At 35.4% G+C, this 17703-nt stretch overlaps 1 protein-coding gene and 1 pseudogene across 1 annotated transcript; one reads left to right on the top strand and one right to left on the bottom strand.

Moving 5' to 3' along the window:
• Window positions 1-9339: 9339 nt before the first annotated feature.
• Window positions 9340-17351, bottom strand: LOC106754419 (zinc finger CCCH domain-containing protein 21). The gene is made up of 8 exons (XM_014636432.2): window positions 16921-17351; window positions 16743-16827; window positions 16488-16628; window positions 16296-16384; window positions 15908-16096; window positions 15697-15827; window positions 15430-15532; window positions 9340-9883 (listed from the first exon to the last, which is right to left on the bottom strand). Exons 1-8 carry the CDS (start codon window positions 17089-17091, stop codon window positions 9710-9712), a joined length of 1083 nt encoding a protein of 360 aa, XP_014491918.1. The 5' UTR covers window positions 17092-17351; the 3' UTR covers window positions 9340-9709.
• On the top strand, window positions 11369-12644 carry LOC106754418 (annotated as a pseudogene).
• Window positions 17352-17703: the final 352 nt, after the last annotated feature.

The following is a 17703-nucleotide window of genomic DNA, read 5'->3' as shown; positions in this document are numbered from 1 at the left end:
GATTATATTACTTGCACGATCTGGTACACTTGCCAGTGAGTCAACAAGTTTTTGGCGCCGTTGTCGGGGACTCGAGGTTATTTTTAGGAGTGTGAATTGATTGACATTTGACTTGTTTTTAATTACTTGTTTTTATTTTTTTTTTGTTTTATAATCTATAAAAGTGCTTTTAGGGTGTGTTTCTTGTGTATGCAGGAAACAATACACACTAGAAGCAAAAAAGACCAACAACCTCTCTTGGAAGGACTCTCAAACAAGAGAAGGAGGAAAGTTAGACGCCCTGCAAGTGAAAACTTTCCTTCTCCTGAAGAACTTTTGCACTCTTCATTTGAGACCTCTGCACAGAATATTGAGGAGATGGCGGACCAACCTCCTCCTAGGTGTACACTTGGGGACGCATCCAACATGGTGGGTCCTATGAACTTCAACAGCATAGCTTTGCCTGCAGACAATGCAACCAATATGGTTATGAACCTCGCTCTTATTCAGCTTGTTCAGAGTAGTCAGTTTCACGGAATATTAAATGAAAATCCATATGATCGTTTAACCACTTTCAGCGAGATTTGCAACACCGTGAAGATAAATGGAGTCTTTGACGACAGGGTTAGACTTAGTCTGTTTCCTTTCTCTCTTGGAGGAAACGCCAACCAATATGGTTATGAACCTCGCTCTTATTCAGCTTGTTCAGAGTAATCAGTTTCACGGAATATTAAATGAAAATCCATATGATCATTTAACCACTTTCAGCGAGATTTGCAACACCGTGAAGATAAATGGAGTCTCTGACAACAGGGTTAGACTTAGCCTGTTTCCTTTCTCTCTTGGAGGAAAAGCCAAAGCGTGGTTGCATTCTTTCGAGGAAGGCACATTCAGAAACTAGGATGCGTTGGCAACAAAATTTGTGACCAAATTCTTCCCGCCAACCAAGATTAATCAAGGGAAGTTGGAGATCTCTTCATTCAAACAGGGAATGGAGGAAACTCCGGGTCAAGCGTGGGACAGATTTAAAGGCTTGTTAAGAAAGACCCCTGTCCATGGAATTGATAAAACTTCATATCTACTTGCCTTCCTTGGAGGCCTTCATACTGAGTCTAAAATGATGTTAGATGCTTCAGCTGGAGACAGCATAAATACCAAGACTGAAGATGAGGCTTATGAATTGATCGAGAGCATGGCTATGAGTGAGGTGGTACACAGTGAGAGAGGCACACAAAAAGGAGGACTCTTGCATCTCCCTTCTAATGATGCAATGGCGGCTCAAAATCATCTCCTAACCCAGAAATTGGACAAGCTAACAAAGATCCTCACTGAATTTCTAATGGGGGGAAGGAATGTTTCCTAGACTCAGCAACTTTGCAATTTATGTGGTGGTGACCATATCAATGGTCAATGTGCTTTCCCTGAGGAGTTGCAGCAGGATGTTAACTACATGGGAGCCCAGTTTCAATACAAGCAAGGTACTTTCAACCAAGGCAGTTCTAGCCAAGGTTGGAAGAACCACCCCAGTGTGGGGCAAAATCAGAATAATTCTTCTGGACTGATAGGAGGCATTTGGCAGCAACAACCATCACCTTTATGGCAGCAAGTCAACAGCTTCACAGAGACAGTCAGAGACCTTAGTGACCGATTTGATAAATTCTTCAAAGTCTATGAGTCTTAGCTAAATAGTGATCAAGCTAGCTTCAGGTCATTGGAGACACATATTGGGCAGCTGTCAAAAAGAATAGAAACCACAGAGAAATATCAGTTTAGGGCTAATACTGATGTTAACCCTAAAGATGAATGCAAAGTTGTTATGACAAGCAGAAAAAGGAGGTCAGCCGAGGAAATAATTGAGATTGGGAGCAGTGAGGATGAAGATGAGGAGAGAATTCATGACCATGAGGTTTATAAGCAGAAGAACCAGGAAGAGAAAAAAAAACAGTTACCAAGAGCCATTCAGAGAAATCTTCAATCAGGTAACTGTTACTCCTGGAGCATCTCCACGAATTCCTGAGTATGACAAGAGGATTAAGTATTATCTTGGAGAGGTAATTGATCTTGACGATGAAGGCAATCAGGACCGGTTGGTTAAGCCTAGAAAGAAGGATCATCTGCCAAAATTGAAGGATTCAGGGACTTTGACGCTTCCTTTTGTGATCAATGATGTGGACATAGGGAGAGCCATGATCGATTCAGGAGCAAGTGTTAATCTGATGCCTTTTAGTGCTTTCAAAAGGATTGGAGGGCTAAAATTAAAACCAGCAAACACTACCCTAACGATTGTGGATGGATCTATTAAGAAGCCAATCGGTATAGTGGAAGATGCAATTGTTCGAATTAATGAGTTGGAATTTTTACTTGACTTTTTAATTGTGGACATGGCCAATGAGGGAAGAATTTCGTTAATCTTGGGAAGACCTTTCATGAGGACTTCTAAGATGGTCATACGTGTCCATGATGGAGGAATAAAGCTAAGAGATCATGACCAAGTGTTAATTTATGGCTCTGAGGAAACCAAAATGAGAGCAATAAGAAGAGCCAAATACAAAAGGGCCAGAAGAGAAGCTGCAAAAGAGGAAAACACCACAGGTATTGAATGTCGTAACAATTGTAATGTTTTGCAGATTCTTGACGAAAAGAAGGCAAGCATAGAGGAATCGATCCCCTCAAAGGACACATTATTCCTGCGTGGCATGTCAGTGCGATTTAAAAACAGGAAATGGATTGTGAATAGGAAGCTTAAGGAGGAGGGAATGGTAGAGATTAGAAGGCCTTACTCCACAGCAATTCGAAGAGTGGATAGAAGAAAGTTGAGCAAGTGGGACGATGAAGATCCCAACACGAAGAAGAAGAGTTGATTTGCTGGAGAGCACTTTTTGTATTTTCAGACATTTTATTTGTTTTATGTTTTTGTTGAACTTGTAAATTTTTGAATTTTTGAACAATTTTTGGGTGGCATCTACTGGGGGATGCTAAATTTTATGGCATTACTGAAGAACACAGGAAGGTACACCTACTGATGGGTGTTGGAAGGATTTGCACTTACTGACAAGTGCTAAACAGGTTTGGGTCAGGCTCGTGACATTAAACAAGCGCTACTAGGAGGCAACCTAGATTCTCTCTCTTACCTTTGCATTTAAATTCTTAGAATAGGTTGAATTTTATTTTCAGTGTGTATGCTTGGCTTGAATACTTTTTCTGAAGATGTTTGACTGAATAATTTGCATGATGAGACTATTTAATGATGATTTGATGTGGATGATAATTGAGCTGCATCGCATGTTGATATTCTGTGAAACAGATGGGTGATGAATTATGATTGTGGTTATGATGCTAGGCAGGGTGTATGAATGAATATTGTGTGAGAAAGCATGTTGTGTGAGGTATTGAGCTCCATAGTTTTCATTGTTGTATGTATTGTTCACAGGAAAGCATGAATGATATTGCCTTAATCTGGATGATTGATTGAATTGCATGTGAATGTCATATGATCAAGGCCATTTTTGAAAACCCTTCTCTAGCCAAATTTTCACCCAAAGTGCTTGAAAATATTATACCCTTTTTGAACCTTAGCCTTAACAAAGTCAAATGCAAAGAACACACAGTCGACTTTGACAGACCTGCACATTTTGAAATTATTTTCAATGCAACATCTCACATAGCACTGTATTTGAAAATCTGTGCAAAGTCTTTAGTCATTGTTGATTTAATTAATAATGAAGTCGACTTGAACTATTAGATTTGCCACACAGTTTAAGTTCACAATAGTGCATGTGGTTTTCTTCTTCGAAACTATGTGTAATGTAACCAGAAATGATGTGACATATACATGCTCAGCAAATGTGAATTCACATATCAAAATCCACACAAAACATGTTCAACAAGATATCAATCAATAAGCAACAGAACATGTAACACATAATAAGACATGTGTTATTAATAATGTGTTGTCATTATCAAAAACAGAGTGAACAAAGCACTGTGAGATTAAGGTTAGCTAAACCAGTGCTTCCTTTATCAACAATCTCAACACTTTTGTCTCAACTCATCCTCAAAACTTATTCACTTGAAGCAATGCCAAAGACCAATGCAAATGTTGATTCTGCAACTGATAAGATGGTTATAGTTGCTCCAAGAAAAGGGCAAATCAAAGCCAAGATAATGAACAACTTGGTCTAGATGGTAGAAGAAGCAGGGAGAGGCATTTACAACAAGGTACAAGTTGTTGAGGAGTCATAACAACACACTTCACATCCACATCACTTTAGTCATTTCCATTATGCAACATGAGCAAACCACCATTTTCACAAAATTCCAACATTATTTCTGGATGGATCCTTTAATAGTGCCTCTTCTATGCTAGTTATTTCCTTCCTCTAAAATTAATATACCTTCGTTACATGGCATGTATCTTTCATTATATGCCTCTCTTGTTGTGTTAAATGGTAACATGTTAGACTTACTGATAAAAAAAAAGGGTTTTATTTCTTAGAATGGATAACATGTTCCTTATATTTTATTTAGAGCGATCAATGTTCGTGGGCCAATTCCACCCTTGAATAAGGCTCCTAAATCTTAAAATCTCTAAAATAATACAAGTGGTTTTCCCTTTCAAGTGGTTTTACTACAAGACTTTAATTAAATCTTAAAAATAATACTTTCATCTTAGGTCATATATTGAGTTGGGCCATCCTAGATTAATTTAGACTGAAATCAAGATGAGCTATTTAGAACAAAAATTTTGGACAGGATCTCGAATTGAACATCAAAATGGGTTGACTTTGGTCAAAATTCAAGACAAATAGAACCTAATTGAAGGTCGATAAGAAGGGTCAATCTGTATCGATGGTCAACACAAATCGACCAAGGCAGAAGATTAATACAGGTTGACTCAGGCTTAAGGTCGAAATGGGTCTGCTCGGGCCAAAGGTCGAGATGGGTTTGACAATGGTTGAAATACCGTTATTTTTATACTTAATTTTGATACTTAATGCACCCTTTTTGACTTAGAAACTTGTTTGGACTCATGATTTTGCTTTAGTTTTGTGAATAAGAGAGTTGAGGATATGCTTTATGATTTTATTACTAAATTCCCTTTATTTTGAAGGCTATTGGAATTATTTGAAAGAAGAGTTGAAGTATAAAACAGTTGGAATATAGAAAAGTCAACCAGTCAACCAGAAAAGTCAACTAGTCAACCAAAAAAGTCAACTAGTCAACCAGAAAAGTCAATCAGTCAAACAAAATGTTGAAAAGTCAACCAGAGTGCAGTTTAGTACCGCAATTGGTGTTGAGCGCCAGTTTTGGTGTTGAGCACTAGTTTTCTTTTGTTTTTCACTACTTTTCGCCTGGGCACCAACATTGAGCGTTATTCTAAGTGCTACACCTACCATTGAGCGTCATTTGCGTGGGCCTGGGCCAGTTTTTTTGTTATTTTTATAAGCTATATAAGGATTTAGTCAACCTAGAGGGTCTATATTTTGATAGAAAGAGGCGCAGAAAAACTTTTCTCACCCCTCGGAGGCAGATTTTGGATGCGAAAGCTCCAATCTACAACTTTTAGGGTTTTATCTTTCATTCTTTTCATTATTTTCATCTAGTTTCACCATGTCTATGGTGAACTAAACCTCCATTGTTGTTGAAATGATGTAATCCTTTGAAACTCTCATGTATTGAATTGATTCTTTATAATATATGCTTTACTCCATTAATTGTTAGGGTTTTTCCTCTACACTTTATGCATGCTTTGTTTAACTCATTCAATTGCATGATCATTGATTTTCTCGATATGGACACATATGGGGAAATCTAGATTTGGGGAAATTCTCTCGGGAGCAATATTACCTAGACATAGGGATAGGAGGATTGATTGCCTTTAAGCTTCTGTGCGAATGTAATGCATGATTAATTGCTAGGGAGACAAGACATTGTAAACTAGTAATTAGGAGTAGGCTTTCTTTACTGAGACATTAAGTTTAGGGTAAATTAGAAAGTGGCATTGACATTAATGAAGGAGTTGAATTCATAAATACATGAGAGTGGATAGGATAAAGTCAGAAAGCCCAACAACACAATTCATCCATATATCATTCACCTGCATATTCTTTTGGTCAATTGATCAACAACTGCATTCATTTTCTGTTTTGCATTATAAACACTAATTTATATTACTTGATATGATTCGGTACACTTGTCGGAGTCTTAGCAGGGTTGGCCTGGACCAATGATTGAGATGAGTCGACCCAAAATGAAGGTCGAGATGAGTCGTCCCGATTTGTAAGTCAAGACAGGTTTTCTCGAGCAGAAGGTCAGCATGTCCCCATACTGAAATCCAATCAAGCCCAACCGAGTTGACTCAGGTCGAATTTTGGTCGAGTCAATCTGGTTGAAACTCAACCAAGTCAACCTTAACTGGATTTTAGTCGAATACGGCCAAGTCAACCTCGATTGAGTCGACCTAGGGTGAATTTCAAATGAGTCGACCCTAATTGAAACTAGATTGAATTTTCCAAGTCGGCCTTTGTTGAAATTGGGCCGAATTCAATAGAGTCAACCTTACCTGAATTTTGTACAAGTTGGTCTCAGGCAAAATTCGACCAAATTCAATAGATTTGACGTTGGCCAAAATTCGATTGAGTCAGCCTCATCTAAAATTTGACCAAATTTTACTTAGTCCGTCCCAACCGAATTGCAACCATATTAGCCCTACCCGAATTCAACTGAGTCGTCCCCGACCCAAATTCAGGCTCACCCTTAACAAAAGGTTGAGGTAACCCAAATTGAATTAATAGTCGAGACAGGTCGATCTTAATTGGTTTGGTAGATGGTGTGATAAGAAACCTAAACAAAAAGTCTAATAATATATTTCAAAAATCAATATTTTTTGTTTAAAAAGAAAATATATGTGTTGGCCCTCTCCTAATGGTTTTTTTTCGGATATTTTAGTTTTGTAAACTTTTTCAATAAAATTTGTTTGTTTTCTGTAAACTTTTCTTTGCCTCAACTCACTTAGTTCATAACCGAATCTTTTATGATAAAATAAGTTGATAACTCTAATTTTATTATTTCATAGTGATGGAAATTATCCACACTATTCATAATGTTAAAATTGACACTACATACATGTGAAACAAGTAAAAGTAGAAAAAGTAACATTAACAAATTTTTTAAAAAAATTCTCTAATTTATGGATTATAACATCTCTTTTTTCACGTAAAGAAATTTCAGTTCTATTATTTCATTAAGTGTGGTGGAGTACAATTTTCTTTTTCTAGAAGAAGATTACAAATACTCTACTCACTCTGTAAGGTATCTCTTTGTTCAAAAATATTAGTATGGCATAAGATATATCTCTCCAAATAATTGCAAATGATTTTCTTGGTAAGTTATTAGTATTTCTAAGTTATGTCTAGGCCTGTTCCTCTTTCTGTATGGTCTCTGATTCTCTTTTTTTTTTTTTTTACGAAGGCCTTTACCCCTCCTTGCTATTTTCACTCCCAAAGTTTGTAGGTCTTGTATTTATATTTTAGAGAAACTGAAACCAATAATTATACACTTATAAGACCTCACAACAAAGATAAAATCCAGTTGGCCAAAGATGAGTAAACAGCAACTGCACAATGAGGCATCTAGCATATCATGTTGGTTCTATATTCCAAATCAAACATTCTTTTCAAATGAAAAGATCAGGAAAAGGCCAAAAATAACAGCAGTGTGCAATTTCAACTTTTAAAAACACAAGGGTACATGCTCCCTTGGTGACGATCATAAAGCAATGAAGAATGTGTCACCCCTTTTGAATTTGTAACCTGGTAATGCTGCCCAATTACAAGTCAAAGTCAAATTTGTAATTAAAAATTCACAATTATCCAGCTTTAAATGAATAATAAGTTCAGAAGAAAAATACAATAACGATAAGGGTTTGAATTTCTCTTCTTGAAATTCGGAAGAGGGTGGAAAAATAAATTCAGAAGGATTTAAGGTACATGGGAAACTCCAGAGTGCTGTGTCCATGAAGAAAAACTCTTCTATCGTTTTGAACTAAAATCTGTTACAACAAAGGATAAACATGATGTATTAATCACTGTCAGAAGACCCAAATCAAGCTGAGGTGTTCCAAAGCATAAAACTACTATTTCGGTTTGACAATTCCAAAAGAAATACTTTTAGTTCCAAAATACGTTTTCATTGCTTGATGACTAAAATTTTCATTTATCTAAAATTTAAAACAAATTTAATTAACATGTTGCTCATACTTGATAATTATATTAATCTTATAAAATTATAGACTATCATATTGATTATCAGATTCAACAGATACATAAAACTTCATCTAAAAAATGTTGAAGATTACTATTTGGCATATTAAATCTAGAATTTTTTTATGACTAGAATTTTCATTCAAGTAAAAGTCTCGAAAACCTATTAAAATCCCAAAATTAAAAATAGTAACCAACAAACAACTTTTTCCAAAAGAAAAAGGGTTAAATATGTTTTTAATCGATTTTGGTTTTAGTCCCTCTTTCAAACTAAGGTACAATTTAGTTCTTCAACTTTAGAAAACTCTGGTTTTAGTCATTTTTACCAAATTTTTAATCATTATAGTATTTAGATTGTTTACACTGTTTGACACATCTTTACTTTTAATATTAACTGAGAAACGCGTTTAAAACAGCAAACAAAGTTAAAAAAATTTGATAAAAAAGACTAAAACCAGAGTTTTCTAAAATTAAAAGACTAAATTGTACCTTAATTTGAAAGAGAGACTAAACCATAATCGCCACAAAATATAAAGACTAAAAACATATTTAATCCAAAAAAAAATACTTTTGACTTTTCATTTTAAATAAAAGTTCATAAAAACAAAGTTAAACGGATTCAAATAAAAATTTCAAAACTATTTTCCTTTTTGTTTCGAATGTTTTTTTTAATATTTTGGAAAAACAATATTTTAAAAATTACATTACTTTTACACAACGGACATGAATATTATAAATGTTAATACTTTCCCTACACATAATCATCTCTTAAACCCAATTTGGTTTCACAACACATTCCTTTTAAGTTTTTCCATAATTTTTCTAAATAAATCATAATAACTCTTCTATTTTTATTTAGATCTTTTGTTCACAATCCCGATTATAACAAAAGGACAAGGAAAGTACTAAAGAAACAAAAATTTAAACCACACCTTCTAGTGCTTTTTCCAACAAGGTAAGCATAACCTTCATTAATATTCAAAAACTTCCAATTTAGACGATTTCAGAATATTAATAATCCAAAATCAAGGTAAGAAAACTAGACTCCCTTTCAAAAACTCATGCATAACTAACCTAAAGTATCTAGCTATAACATCCATAACAAAAGTAGCATTTTATGCTTTGATGGGTTGAAGAAAATCACACGCACGAGAACAATTGAAGATCCCTTTTCGACAGAGGAAACTCATGTACAAATCAGTTACAGTCTACATACACAAGTCTATTCGTCTCAAACAACAAAAAATGTCGGAGGTCCAATACGAGATCTAATAAAACAGAAAACTGGATTTTATGAAACTGCCATTATTCATATCAAATGCGATACTGCAGATAGTAATTTCATTATCAGCACAACCTTCATTCAAAAACCTTCTGTGAAAGCATGCAGAGCGAGTGGCTAAAGGTAAATGCTCAATTTTGCAGTAGAGGCACAAAAATGTGACGTGAAGATTGTTTGATTCTCAGGATTAAGCTTCAGCTCCCGTTTCCTTTATTTGGATTGATGTCTTGGCTAAACTTGCTTCCAATTCATTTAGCTCATCCAAGTCCAACTCATCGTCATCATCATCTAAGTCATCAAGAGCTTCACCATCAGCACCAGCTGAGGTGCTAGGACCATCTTGGGTAGCGTTCCCATTACCCTGAAGTTGGATCCGACAATTAGAAAAATGAAAGATACAGCTGATTTAAAAAAGGAGACCATGTTTAATACTAAAAAGCACAACTGCACATTGAATAGAGAATAAAATGTAAGAAAGCTGGTGCTAGATGCTAATACGTCCTCCTGAAACTTGGTATAATGATTACTAGGTATAATGAAAAACTTCAAAACTCTAATTCATAATACAAGGCAGAGCACCATGACCAAAGGAAAACAATAAGATTTTATACTTGATAAAAGTATCATCTATAACAATTATTTTCTTGTACACAAATCATTTTTCTAATTGGGTCTTAACTTAAAATCACAACACCGTGGTTCCGATAACTAATAGTCTGTTATATATTCTGTTATCCCAACAGTACATAACAGAAGATCGCCACAGAAATTGTTAGGAAGGTAAAAATAAAAAAATAGCAGGAAAGTTTGCTAGGCTAAACCTTTTGTGATTCTGTTGGGGGTAGCCATTTTCTTAAGTAGAGTAAACAGGTCTTGGACCTTGTTGAGGGGGATTAGGCTCCCGATTATTGTTCATTATACAATTACAGAGAATACATAATACACACAATTACAGTGAATATACACTCAATTCCTTTGTTCTTTCTTATTTGTCTGCCCTTGTGTGAGTGGCTGTTGTGAGAAAGTTAGGTTTCCAACTCAGGAACCTAACAAATTGGTCTGACCTGCCAGATCCAATTGAAAGGAGAAGAGAGCAATGGAGGGCAGACTCGATGGAAGACTGAGTGTGGTTGGAGAACAAGCTGGAAGCCATGGCGATAGCGGTCGACGAAATAAACACTGAGAACGTAGCACTGTGCCAAGATACGACGGCTATATGTCAAGACTTGCAGGAAGTCAGGCGGAGTTTGGGAGGAAGGGCACATAATCAGGAGGGGATGTTTGACGGTAGTCAAGCGTCTGTAAACGCAAATCAGAGGGCATTGTGGGAAGACGAGATCGGAGGAAGAGACGAAGACGCAGGGAAAGTCACGGTGGGTGGCAAATGCGGGTAGAATTGCCCCTTTTCGAGGGTTTTGATATGCTAAATTGGATCAATCACACGGAAAAAATTTTCAAAGTGCAAGATGTCTTGGAGGAGGAGAAAGTGCGGGATACTGGATCAGGGTCTGGAGAACGAAGGCTAGGAACCAATCTTGGGAAGGGCTGAAGGATGTGTTGGTAATGAGGTTTGGGGATCGAAACAGAGGGTCAATCTTTGAGCGATTATCGACGACTAAACAAATAGGGACAGTGGATGAGCTCGCCCCAGAATTCGAGAGTCTGGCGGGGCAGACGAAGGGGTTGCCAGAGGAACAACTACTGGGGTATTTCCTCGCGGGCTTGCAAAAGAATATACGAAATCAAGTTCGAATACAAGATCCCCAAGCATTGATGGCCGCCATGCGAAACGCCAAGGACGTGGAGAAAGCTCGCAAGGGAAATAAGGATAGGGTTGGAGCGGAAATAAAAACCCATCAACGTGGGGACAGAGAGTAGGCGAAGGAGGTGTTGTGGCGATGGTCGAACCAAATCGAAGCAGTGAAGAAAAGGAACAAAATAGGTGTGCAGAAATGGTGGATGCCAGGAAGAAGGTGGCGAAGCTGGACTTTGAGCGGAGTGTGGAAGAGAGGAACTCGTTCTCTGTTGGATACAAAACTGTGGTGGGATCATGGAGAGTTTCATGGAGGATCTGGTCATTGATAGAGCAGAAAGAGGAGTCAGAAGGGAATGAGTTAAATGTTAAGTGCATAAGGGATTATAGGCACAAGGTCGAGAGGGAGCTGTCTAATACTTACAGTGCTATTAGGATAATTTTAGATGAGCATCTTATCCCAGCCACTAATATTGCGAAGTCCCCGATGTTTTATTATAAGATGAAAGAAGACTATTACATATACTTGGCAGAATTCAAAGCAGGTAATAAAAAAGGGGAGGTAGCATATCAGTCACTTAAATCATATCAAACAGTTGCTACCACTATTTTGAGGGAATTACAACCTACACAATATATTCGTTTAGGTCTAGCTCGAAATTTCTTGGTATTTTATTATGAGATAATGAACTCACTTGAAAGGGTCTGTCATCTGGCTAAGCAAGTGTTTGGTGTTGCCTATGTTGTGACTGATTGGAGTAGGAATCCTTTTAGTTATGGTGATTATTCCTATGTTGCGATTGAAAACTCAAGAGATGACTATGATATAGTAGGGAGATCAATTGACAACTGTTTGTTTTTTGCTGATGAAGTAACCCGCCAAGAGCACCCAAATATTGTTGGGGGTGCAATGATGAATGGACTACGAGAGTGTGTTCGCATAATTGACACATTGAGCACTGGAAATAATTATATTACTGAGGTGGAGGGATTAGGAATTAGAGATAAAGTGTATCTCTTTGAGTTGGGAGGTGTGGAAGTGATATTAGGAGTTACATGTTTGGCATCCTGGGGAAAAATGAAAGTAGATTGGTGGCAGTTGAGCATGAAGATCACGCAGGAAGAATGGAAGACATCGGTGGAAGATTTGAGGTGCAGAATGCTGGAAGTTAATAGAATCCAGGAAGAAGGGAAGACATTAGAGGAGGATTTGCCACCACCCAAGCCTTCAGACCTGAATTGGAGGGCGTCACATGGAAAGAGGAGCATTACATCAAATAACAGTTCCTTGACTTCAAATAACAGTTCCTTGACTTCAACCTTGAGGACAAGATTAATTTTGAGGGGTGGAGTAATGTTAGGAAGTTAAAATAAAAAAATAGCAGGAAAGTTTGTTAGGCTGGTAGGGGAAAGAGAGAGAGTATAAATAAACCTTTTGTGATTCTGTTGGGGGTAGCCATTTTCTTACGTTGAGTAAACAGGTCTTGGACCTTGTTGAGGGGGATTAGGCTCCCGATTATTGTTCATTATACAATTACAGAGAATACATAATACACACAATTACAGTGAATATACACTCAATTCCTTTGTTCTTTCTTATTTGTTTGCCCTTGTGTGAGTGGGTGTTGTGAGAAAGTTAGGTTTCCAACTCAGGAACCTAACAGAAATGTACTTAGATCATAAAGAAAACAACTTTTCCCGGTAAACAATCTTAATACCCTCACTAACACAAAACCCATAATGAAGGGTAACCAGCAATGCAAATAATTAAACAAACTGAAAGAAAGAAGAAAATATGTTGTAAAGGAAAATTAGTGGACATAAACCGCCAAATCCACCAAAAAACAACTGCACACTACCTTACAGTAACCAGCAAAATCAAAGGCACGGTTGCACTTGGGTGTCCCTATACACTATCTTATTTTAATGACTAAAAATTTTATACTTACTATTAATTTTAATTTTATGTAATCTATATACCATCAATAAAGGGGGTTCAATCGTTTGGTGTACAATTTTTTTTTCTGTTTTACTCTTTCAATAACTACTTTTTCAAAATTCAAATAACTACTTAAAATAAAAAACTATTTTTCAATTTTACCATTTTAGTAACTAATTTTTTAAATTCAAATAATCTATAGCAGATCATTCACCCTTTTTCCAATTTCACCCTTTTAATAACTATTTTTTAACTTTAAATAAACAATTTTTTCCAATTTTATTGTTTTAATAACTACTTTTTTAAATTTAAATAATTACTCATAATAAAAGGTGTAGAATTTGTACGGTTAAAATGTGTGTGCAGTTAATTCTGGCATTGCATAGTATATTTTCATTTTTTCTTATTCTAATTTTCAAAAATAATAAAAGGTAAAATAAGAATGAAATATGAGAATTGCTCTATGTATTGTAAATGATAGCAATATATAATGGGAATTCCCATTTCAAATACATATTTCATATTCCTATTTTACCATTACTTATATTAAATTAGAAAGAAAATCTATATAAACTAATCATATGCTAAAATTAAGTGCCCATATCTCACCAACACAATATCCTACAAATAACTTCTTCAAACAGCACAAGAAACTATACGTGGAGTGCCTCTTTCCCACGAGTAATAATAAGTATATTTTATTCTAAAAATGTATAAAAATATAAAATTAAAAACAACAAAAGCATTAAATTTTAACTCATTAAAATAAAATAGTGTACAGAAAATACGAATGCAGAGTGCAACAGTGCCTGTTTCTGCTAGTTACAACTTTTTATTTTTTGGAACTCATTATATGTGCATTATATCCCATTACAAGAATGGGCTTTTAAAAACAAGCACAAGTTGTGCACTCAATACAAAACAAAGTCCAAGTCCTCCAAGATAATTTGGCAATTTAAATTCTCACTACTCTACTAACCGCAAGAGCTTCTTTCTAAAACGCGTAGTGAAGAATCAAACAAAATCAACTCAACAATTTGGTACTGCTTTCCTGAACTCCTTGCAAATTTTTACTCAAAATACCATAATTTGGAAAGCATATTCCTAAAAGTTAATATTATAGAGGAGAATCACCTTAAATTAGGGTTATAGAGGAGAATCACCTTAAATTAGGGTTATAGAGGAGAATCACCTTAAATTAGAGTCTGGAGTCCAAATTGAGTCACTAAGTTGCACTAAAGACTGACTTGTTGACACTAATTAAAAGATCATCAAATTTCCAAAGTGGACAGCCTAATTGTTAACATTCAATACTTCAACTTCGAGGTCTTAAGGGCTATTCATGTTCTTTTATGGAAAAGAATGTTTTTAATTCAAAAACATTCCTTACAACATCCCAATAACCACACAAGTTCTTTTAGAAAAAAAAAAATAACATCAAAAAGGTTTTTCTAGTGTTCTTTTGAATTCAAAAAGCTAAAAGTGTTATATTAGTTAAGCAAAGAAAAACTACACAAAGGTTATATAACATATATATATAAGTGCATTTTCTTCTAAAACCTATCTAAACCCTGACTTTTGTTTATGTTTCCATAGAGGGAAAAAAATTATTGAAATTTGAAAAGATGATTGCTTAGTTGAAAAGAAAGTGAAACAAGTTGACTTGGGAATCAAGTTTCAATTTTTCTCCTCCAAGTTTTCTCTACATTTCAAATTTCAACTTAATCATGGAAAATACTAGTTGACATAAAACAGGATAGAGGGGCAGCAAGAGCTCAAGCAACACCCTAATATGTATCCAACGACCCAGTGAATTTCAAAGTAAAGCTTAACAATACATAAGTTATTTATCTAAAAAGTTAATCACGTTACTTAAAATTTATTTATAGTTATAAAATGAGAGGGTATATCATGATTAAAGACTACAGTAGCACTCATAGTTCCATTACAATACTGCAATTCACTCATCACAGTTACAGAAATTCAGTATCAGCCAAATTGGCCATATTTTTTTTAAAATGATTGCAACTGTCAATGTATTTTGAACAAAAAGGCACAACATTCCAGTAACTGTGGTCGCACTGCAGCTTTTTATGTGAACGGTATTCATCTAGTAGCATTTATCTCAGATTTGAAATCACCAGGTTGGTTATCAGAATTTGAAAAATACTAAATCAAATTTGGAGATGTTGAGAAGACAGACAAGAAAACTTACATTCTGTCCAGTTTCATCATATTCTGGTTCTCTCTGGTATTTCTCATATGCTTCTGCATCATCCACAAACAAGCTAGCATTTGACAGAAATAGCTCCCGACCACTGCATTGGAGGAGAAAACAATGTAACCAGATTAGGAGGAGGGAATGTAAAATAGTGTCCACCTTCATAACAACATGCACATACGATTTATTATTGAGTAAAAGAAGGTGGGGGCCATATACATACATTCACATATGAATATAGGTAATGGATAATGGATGTACCTCATACGATCATTCTTAGCCCTCTCTGCCTGCTGTGCGGCTAAATTGGCATCTCTTTCTTCTATCTTCTTCTTCTTCCATTCATAGAACAAGTCAGGAGTCATAGGAGTCGTGGTTTTCACTTTGGCACGCTATACCATGTAAAATATTGTTAGATAACCTAATAAAATATTATGACATGGCTTCTAACAAGAAGGAAAAAAAAAATCACCTGATTTTCAATCTCCTCCTCGATTGATAATTTGTCAGCTTCTTCCTCTAACAAAGCCTTCATTTGGGATTTCAAAACATAACCAGGTGGAAGAGCATGTCTATAATGGCAATTCTTACCACCATTAGGGCATTCCCAAAACCAACCGTATTGCTTCTTTTCTACAGCATCCAAAAAGTATTTGCATACCTGAACATATCAGACAAATAACAGACAGCAGTCATTTCAAGTAGCACAAGCCAAACTACAAAAACAACTTGAAAATAATACAATACCACCAAACATCCAATAAAAGCCTAACAATTAACCACAAAAAAGAGTAAATGAATACCAAACAAATAGATTCAATAGTTAAGATTCCAAGTCCAACAAATCTAACAAAACATACAATGTCAGTCGCTTTATTCTGATTATAATCAGATTTCTTCGACTCCACCACCTTCTCCAAGGTCTCTTGATCCCAGTCCTCCATTGTTTCTGACAACAATAACCAAACCACGAAGTTAGAAAAACAAAAAAAGTCTTCAAAGCCAAAAAAACAAAAAACAATTATCATCATTGAACTATCTCTATGCAATACCCTGGTCACGCTTATCACTATAAATATCAATTTTTTCTCCTTTCCTCTGAACATTCAAATCATGCGAAAACTTGCACTTGAAGCCTTTGGCGCATTGCCCGACTTTATAAAACTCACACACTATAGACTTGGGATCAACACCTGACCAAAGCAAACTCAGTTATATTAGCTTCCACTTTCCATCAACACTGATAAAAAAAATATTTTTTTTCAGAAAAAAAAAAGAGTGTACTTATAAAATGATTATTTCATTACCAACTGGCACTTTAGGCTGAGTAACAGCGATTTTGAACAAATCATTTAGCTCCTTCTCCTTGGCCTTCTCTTCCTCCTTCTTTTTCTGTCATCACCACCACAAACAAATTTTTCTTAAGTAAAAATTACAAATCAGTTATAACCCATGATTAACAAAAAAGAAAACAGATACATATACCTTGGCATCGACTTTGGCAGGATCGACCCTGGGCTGCACTGATTGCTTAAGGTTCTGGACATACTTCTGAACATTTTTGCTCTTGTTTTTGTTCTTGAGACCGAAGGTTTTATCCTCTACAATCTTCTGCTTCTTCGCTAAATCAGCTTTGGATTGCTGCTTCGGCGGCATATTTTATCGGCATCAAAAAAATTAAGAACAAATATATGTGTTAGATAATATTAATTGCTTCGATGAAAATTAATAGATAAAGGTATGAACGAAGGCAGGATCTGTGTGGTGCAAAGGAGGGGATGCTGAGAGGGGAACGAGGTTTGGTTTTTGTTTGGGTGGGTTAGGGTTCGGAGGTGAGAGGCAAGGGGTGGTGTAGCTTCCAGAACATTATGAAGGGGTTCAATTCCCGATCTAACCCTCCAATGCAACTTGATAGGTTAATCTTAAATCCTCTTCACCATTTAAAATGGGCCCAATGCATGAGTTACAAGGATTTGTTCTTTGAACTCAAAAGATAAGCTATTTTTTATTTCCATCTCACTTATTTAAGTCTCAATTATATACAATTTAACTAAAATATTTTGGATTAATAATAATTATAGTAATTTTATACATTATTTTATATATTAATTTTAGCTACTAAATTTATTTAAGAAACTTAATAGCTAAAAATTATATTATATTATAAATTTTAGAAATTTAATAGCTAAAATTTAAAAGGATAAAGGCATATGCTCTGTGTTTTCCTTAGTTATCTATATTATTTATATTATAGTATAAACATATTTT

The sequence above is a fragment of the Vigna radiata genome, unplaced genomic scaffold, assembly GCF_000741045.1.
Source record: "Vigna radiata var. radiata cultivar VC1973A unplaced genomic scaffold, Vradiata_ver6 scaffold_108, whole genome shotgun sequence".
NCBI classification, from domain to species: domain Eukaryota; kingdom Viridiplantae; phylum Streptophyta; class Magnoliopsida; order Fabales; family Fabaceae; genus Vigna; species Vigna radiata.
This window is presented reverse-complemented; position numbering and strand designations above follow the sequence as displayed.

Bases quoted from the DNA above. Each gene is read 5' to 3' on its own strand.
- LOC106754419 (XM_014636432.2), bottom strand. From the start codon at position 17,091: ATGCCGCCGAAGCAGCAATCCAAAGCTGATTTAGCGAAGAAGCAGAAG. The intron at 16,629-16,742 runs GTAATGAAATAA...TGCTTTGGTCAG, and splicing joins TCAGCCTAAAGTGCCAGTTG to GTGTTGATCCCAAGTCTATA. The intron at 15,828-15,907 runs GTGATTTTTTTT...TACATGGTATAG, and splicing joins AGGAGGAGATTGAAAATCAG to CGTGCCAAAGTGAAAACCAC.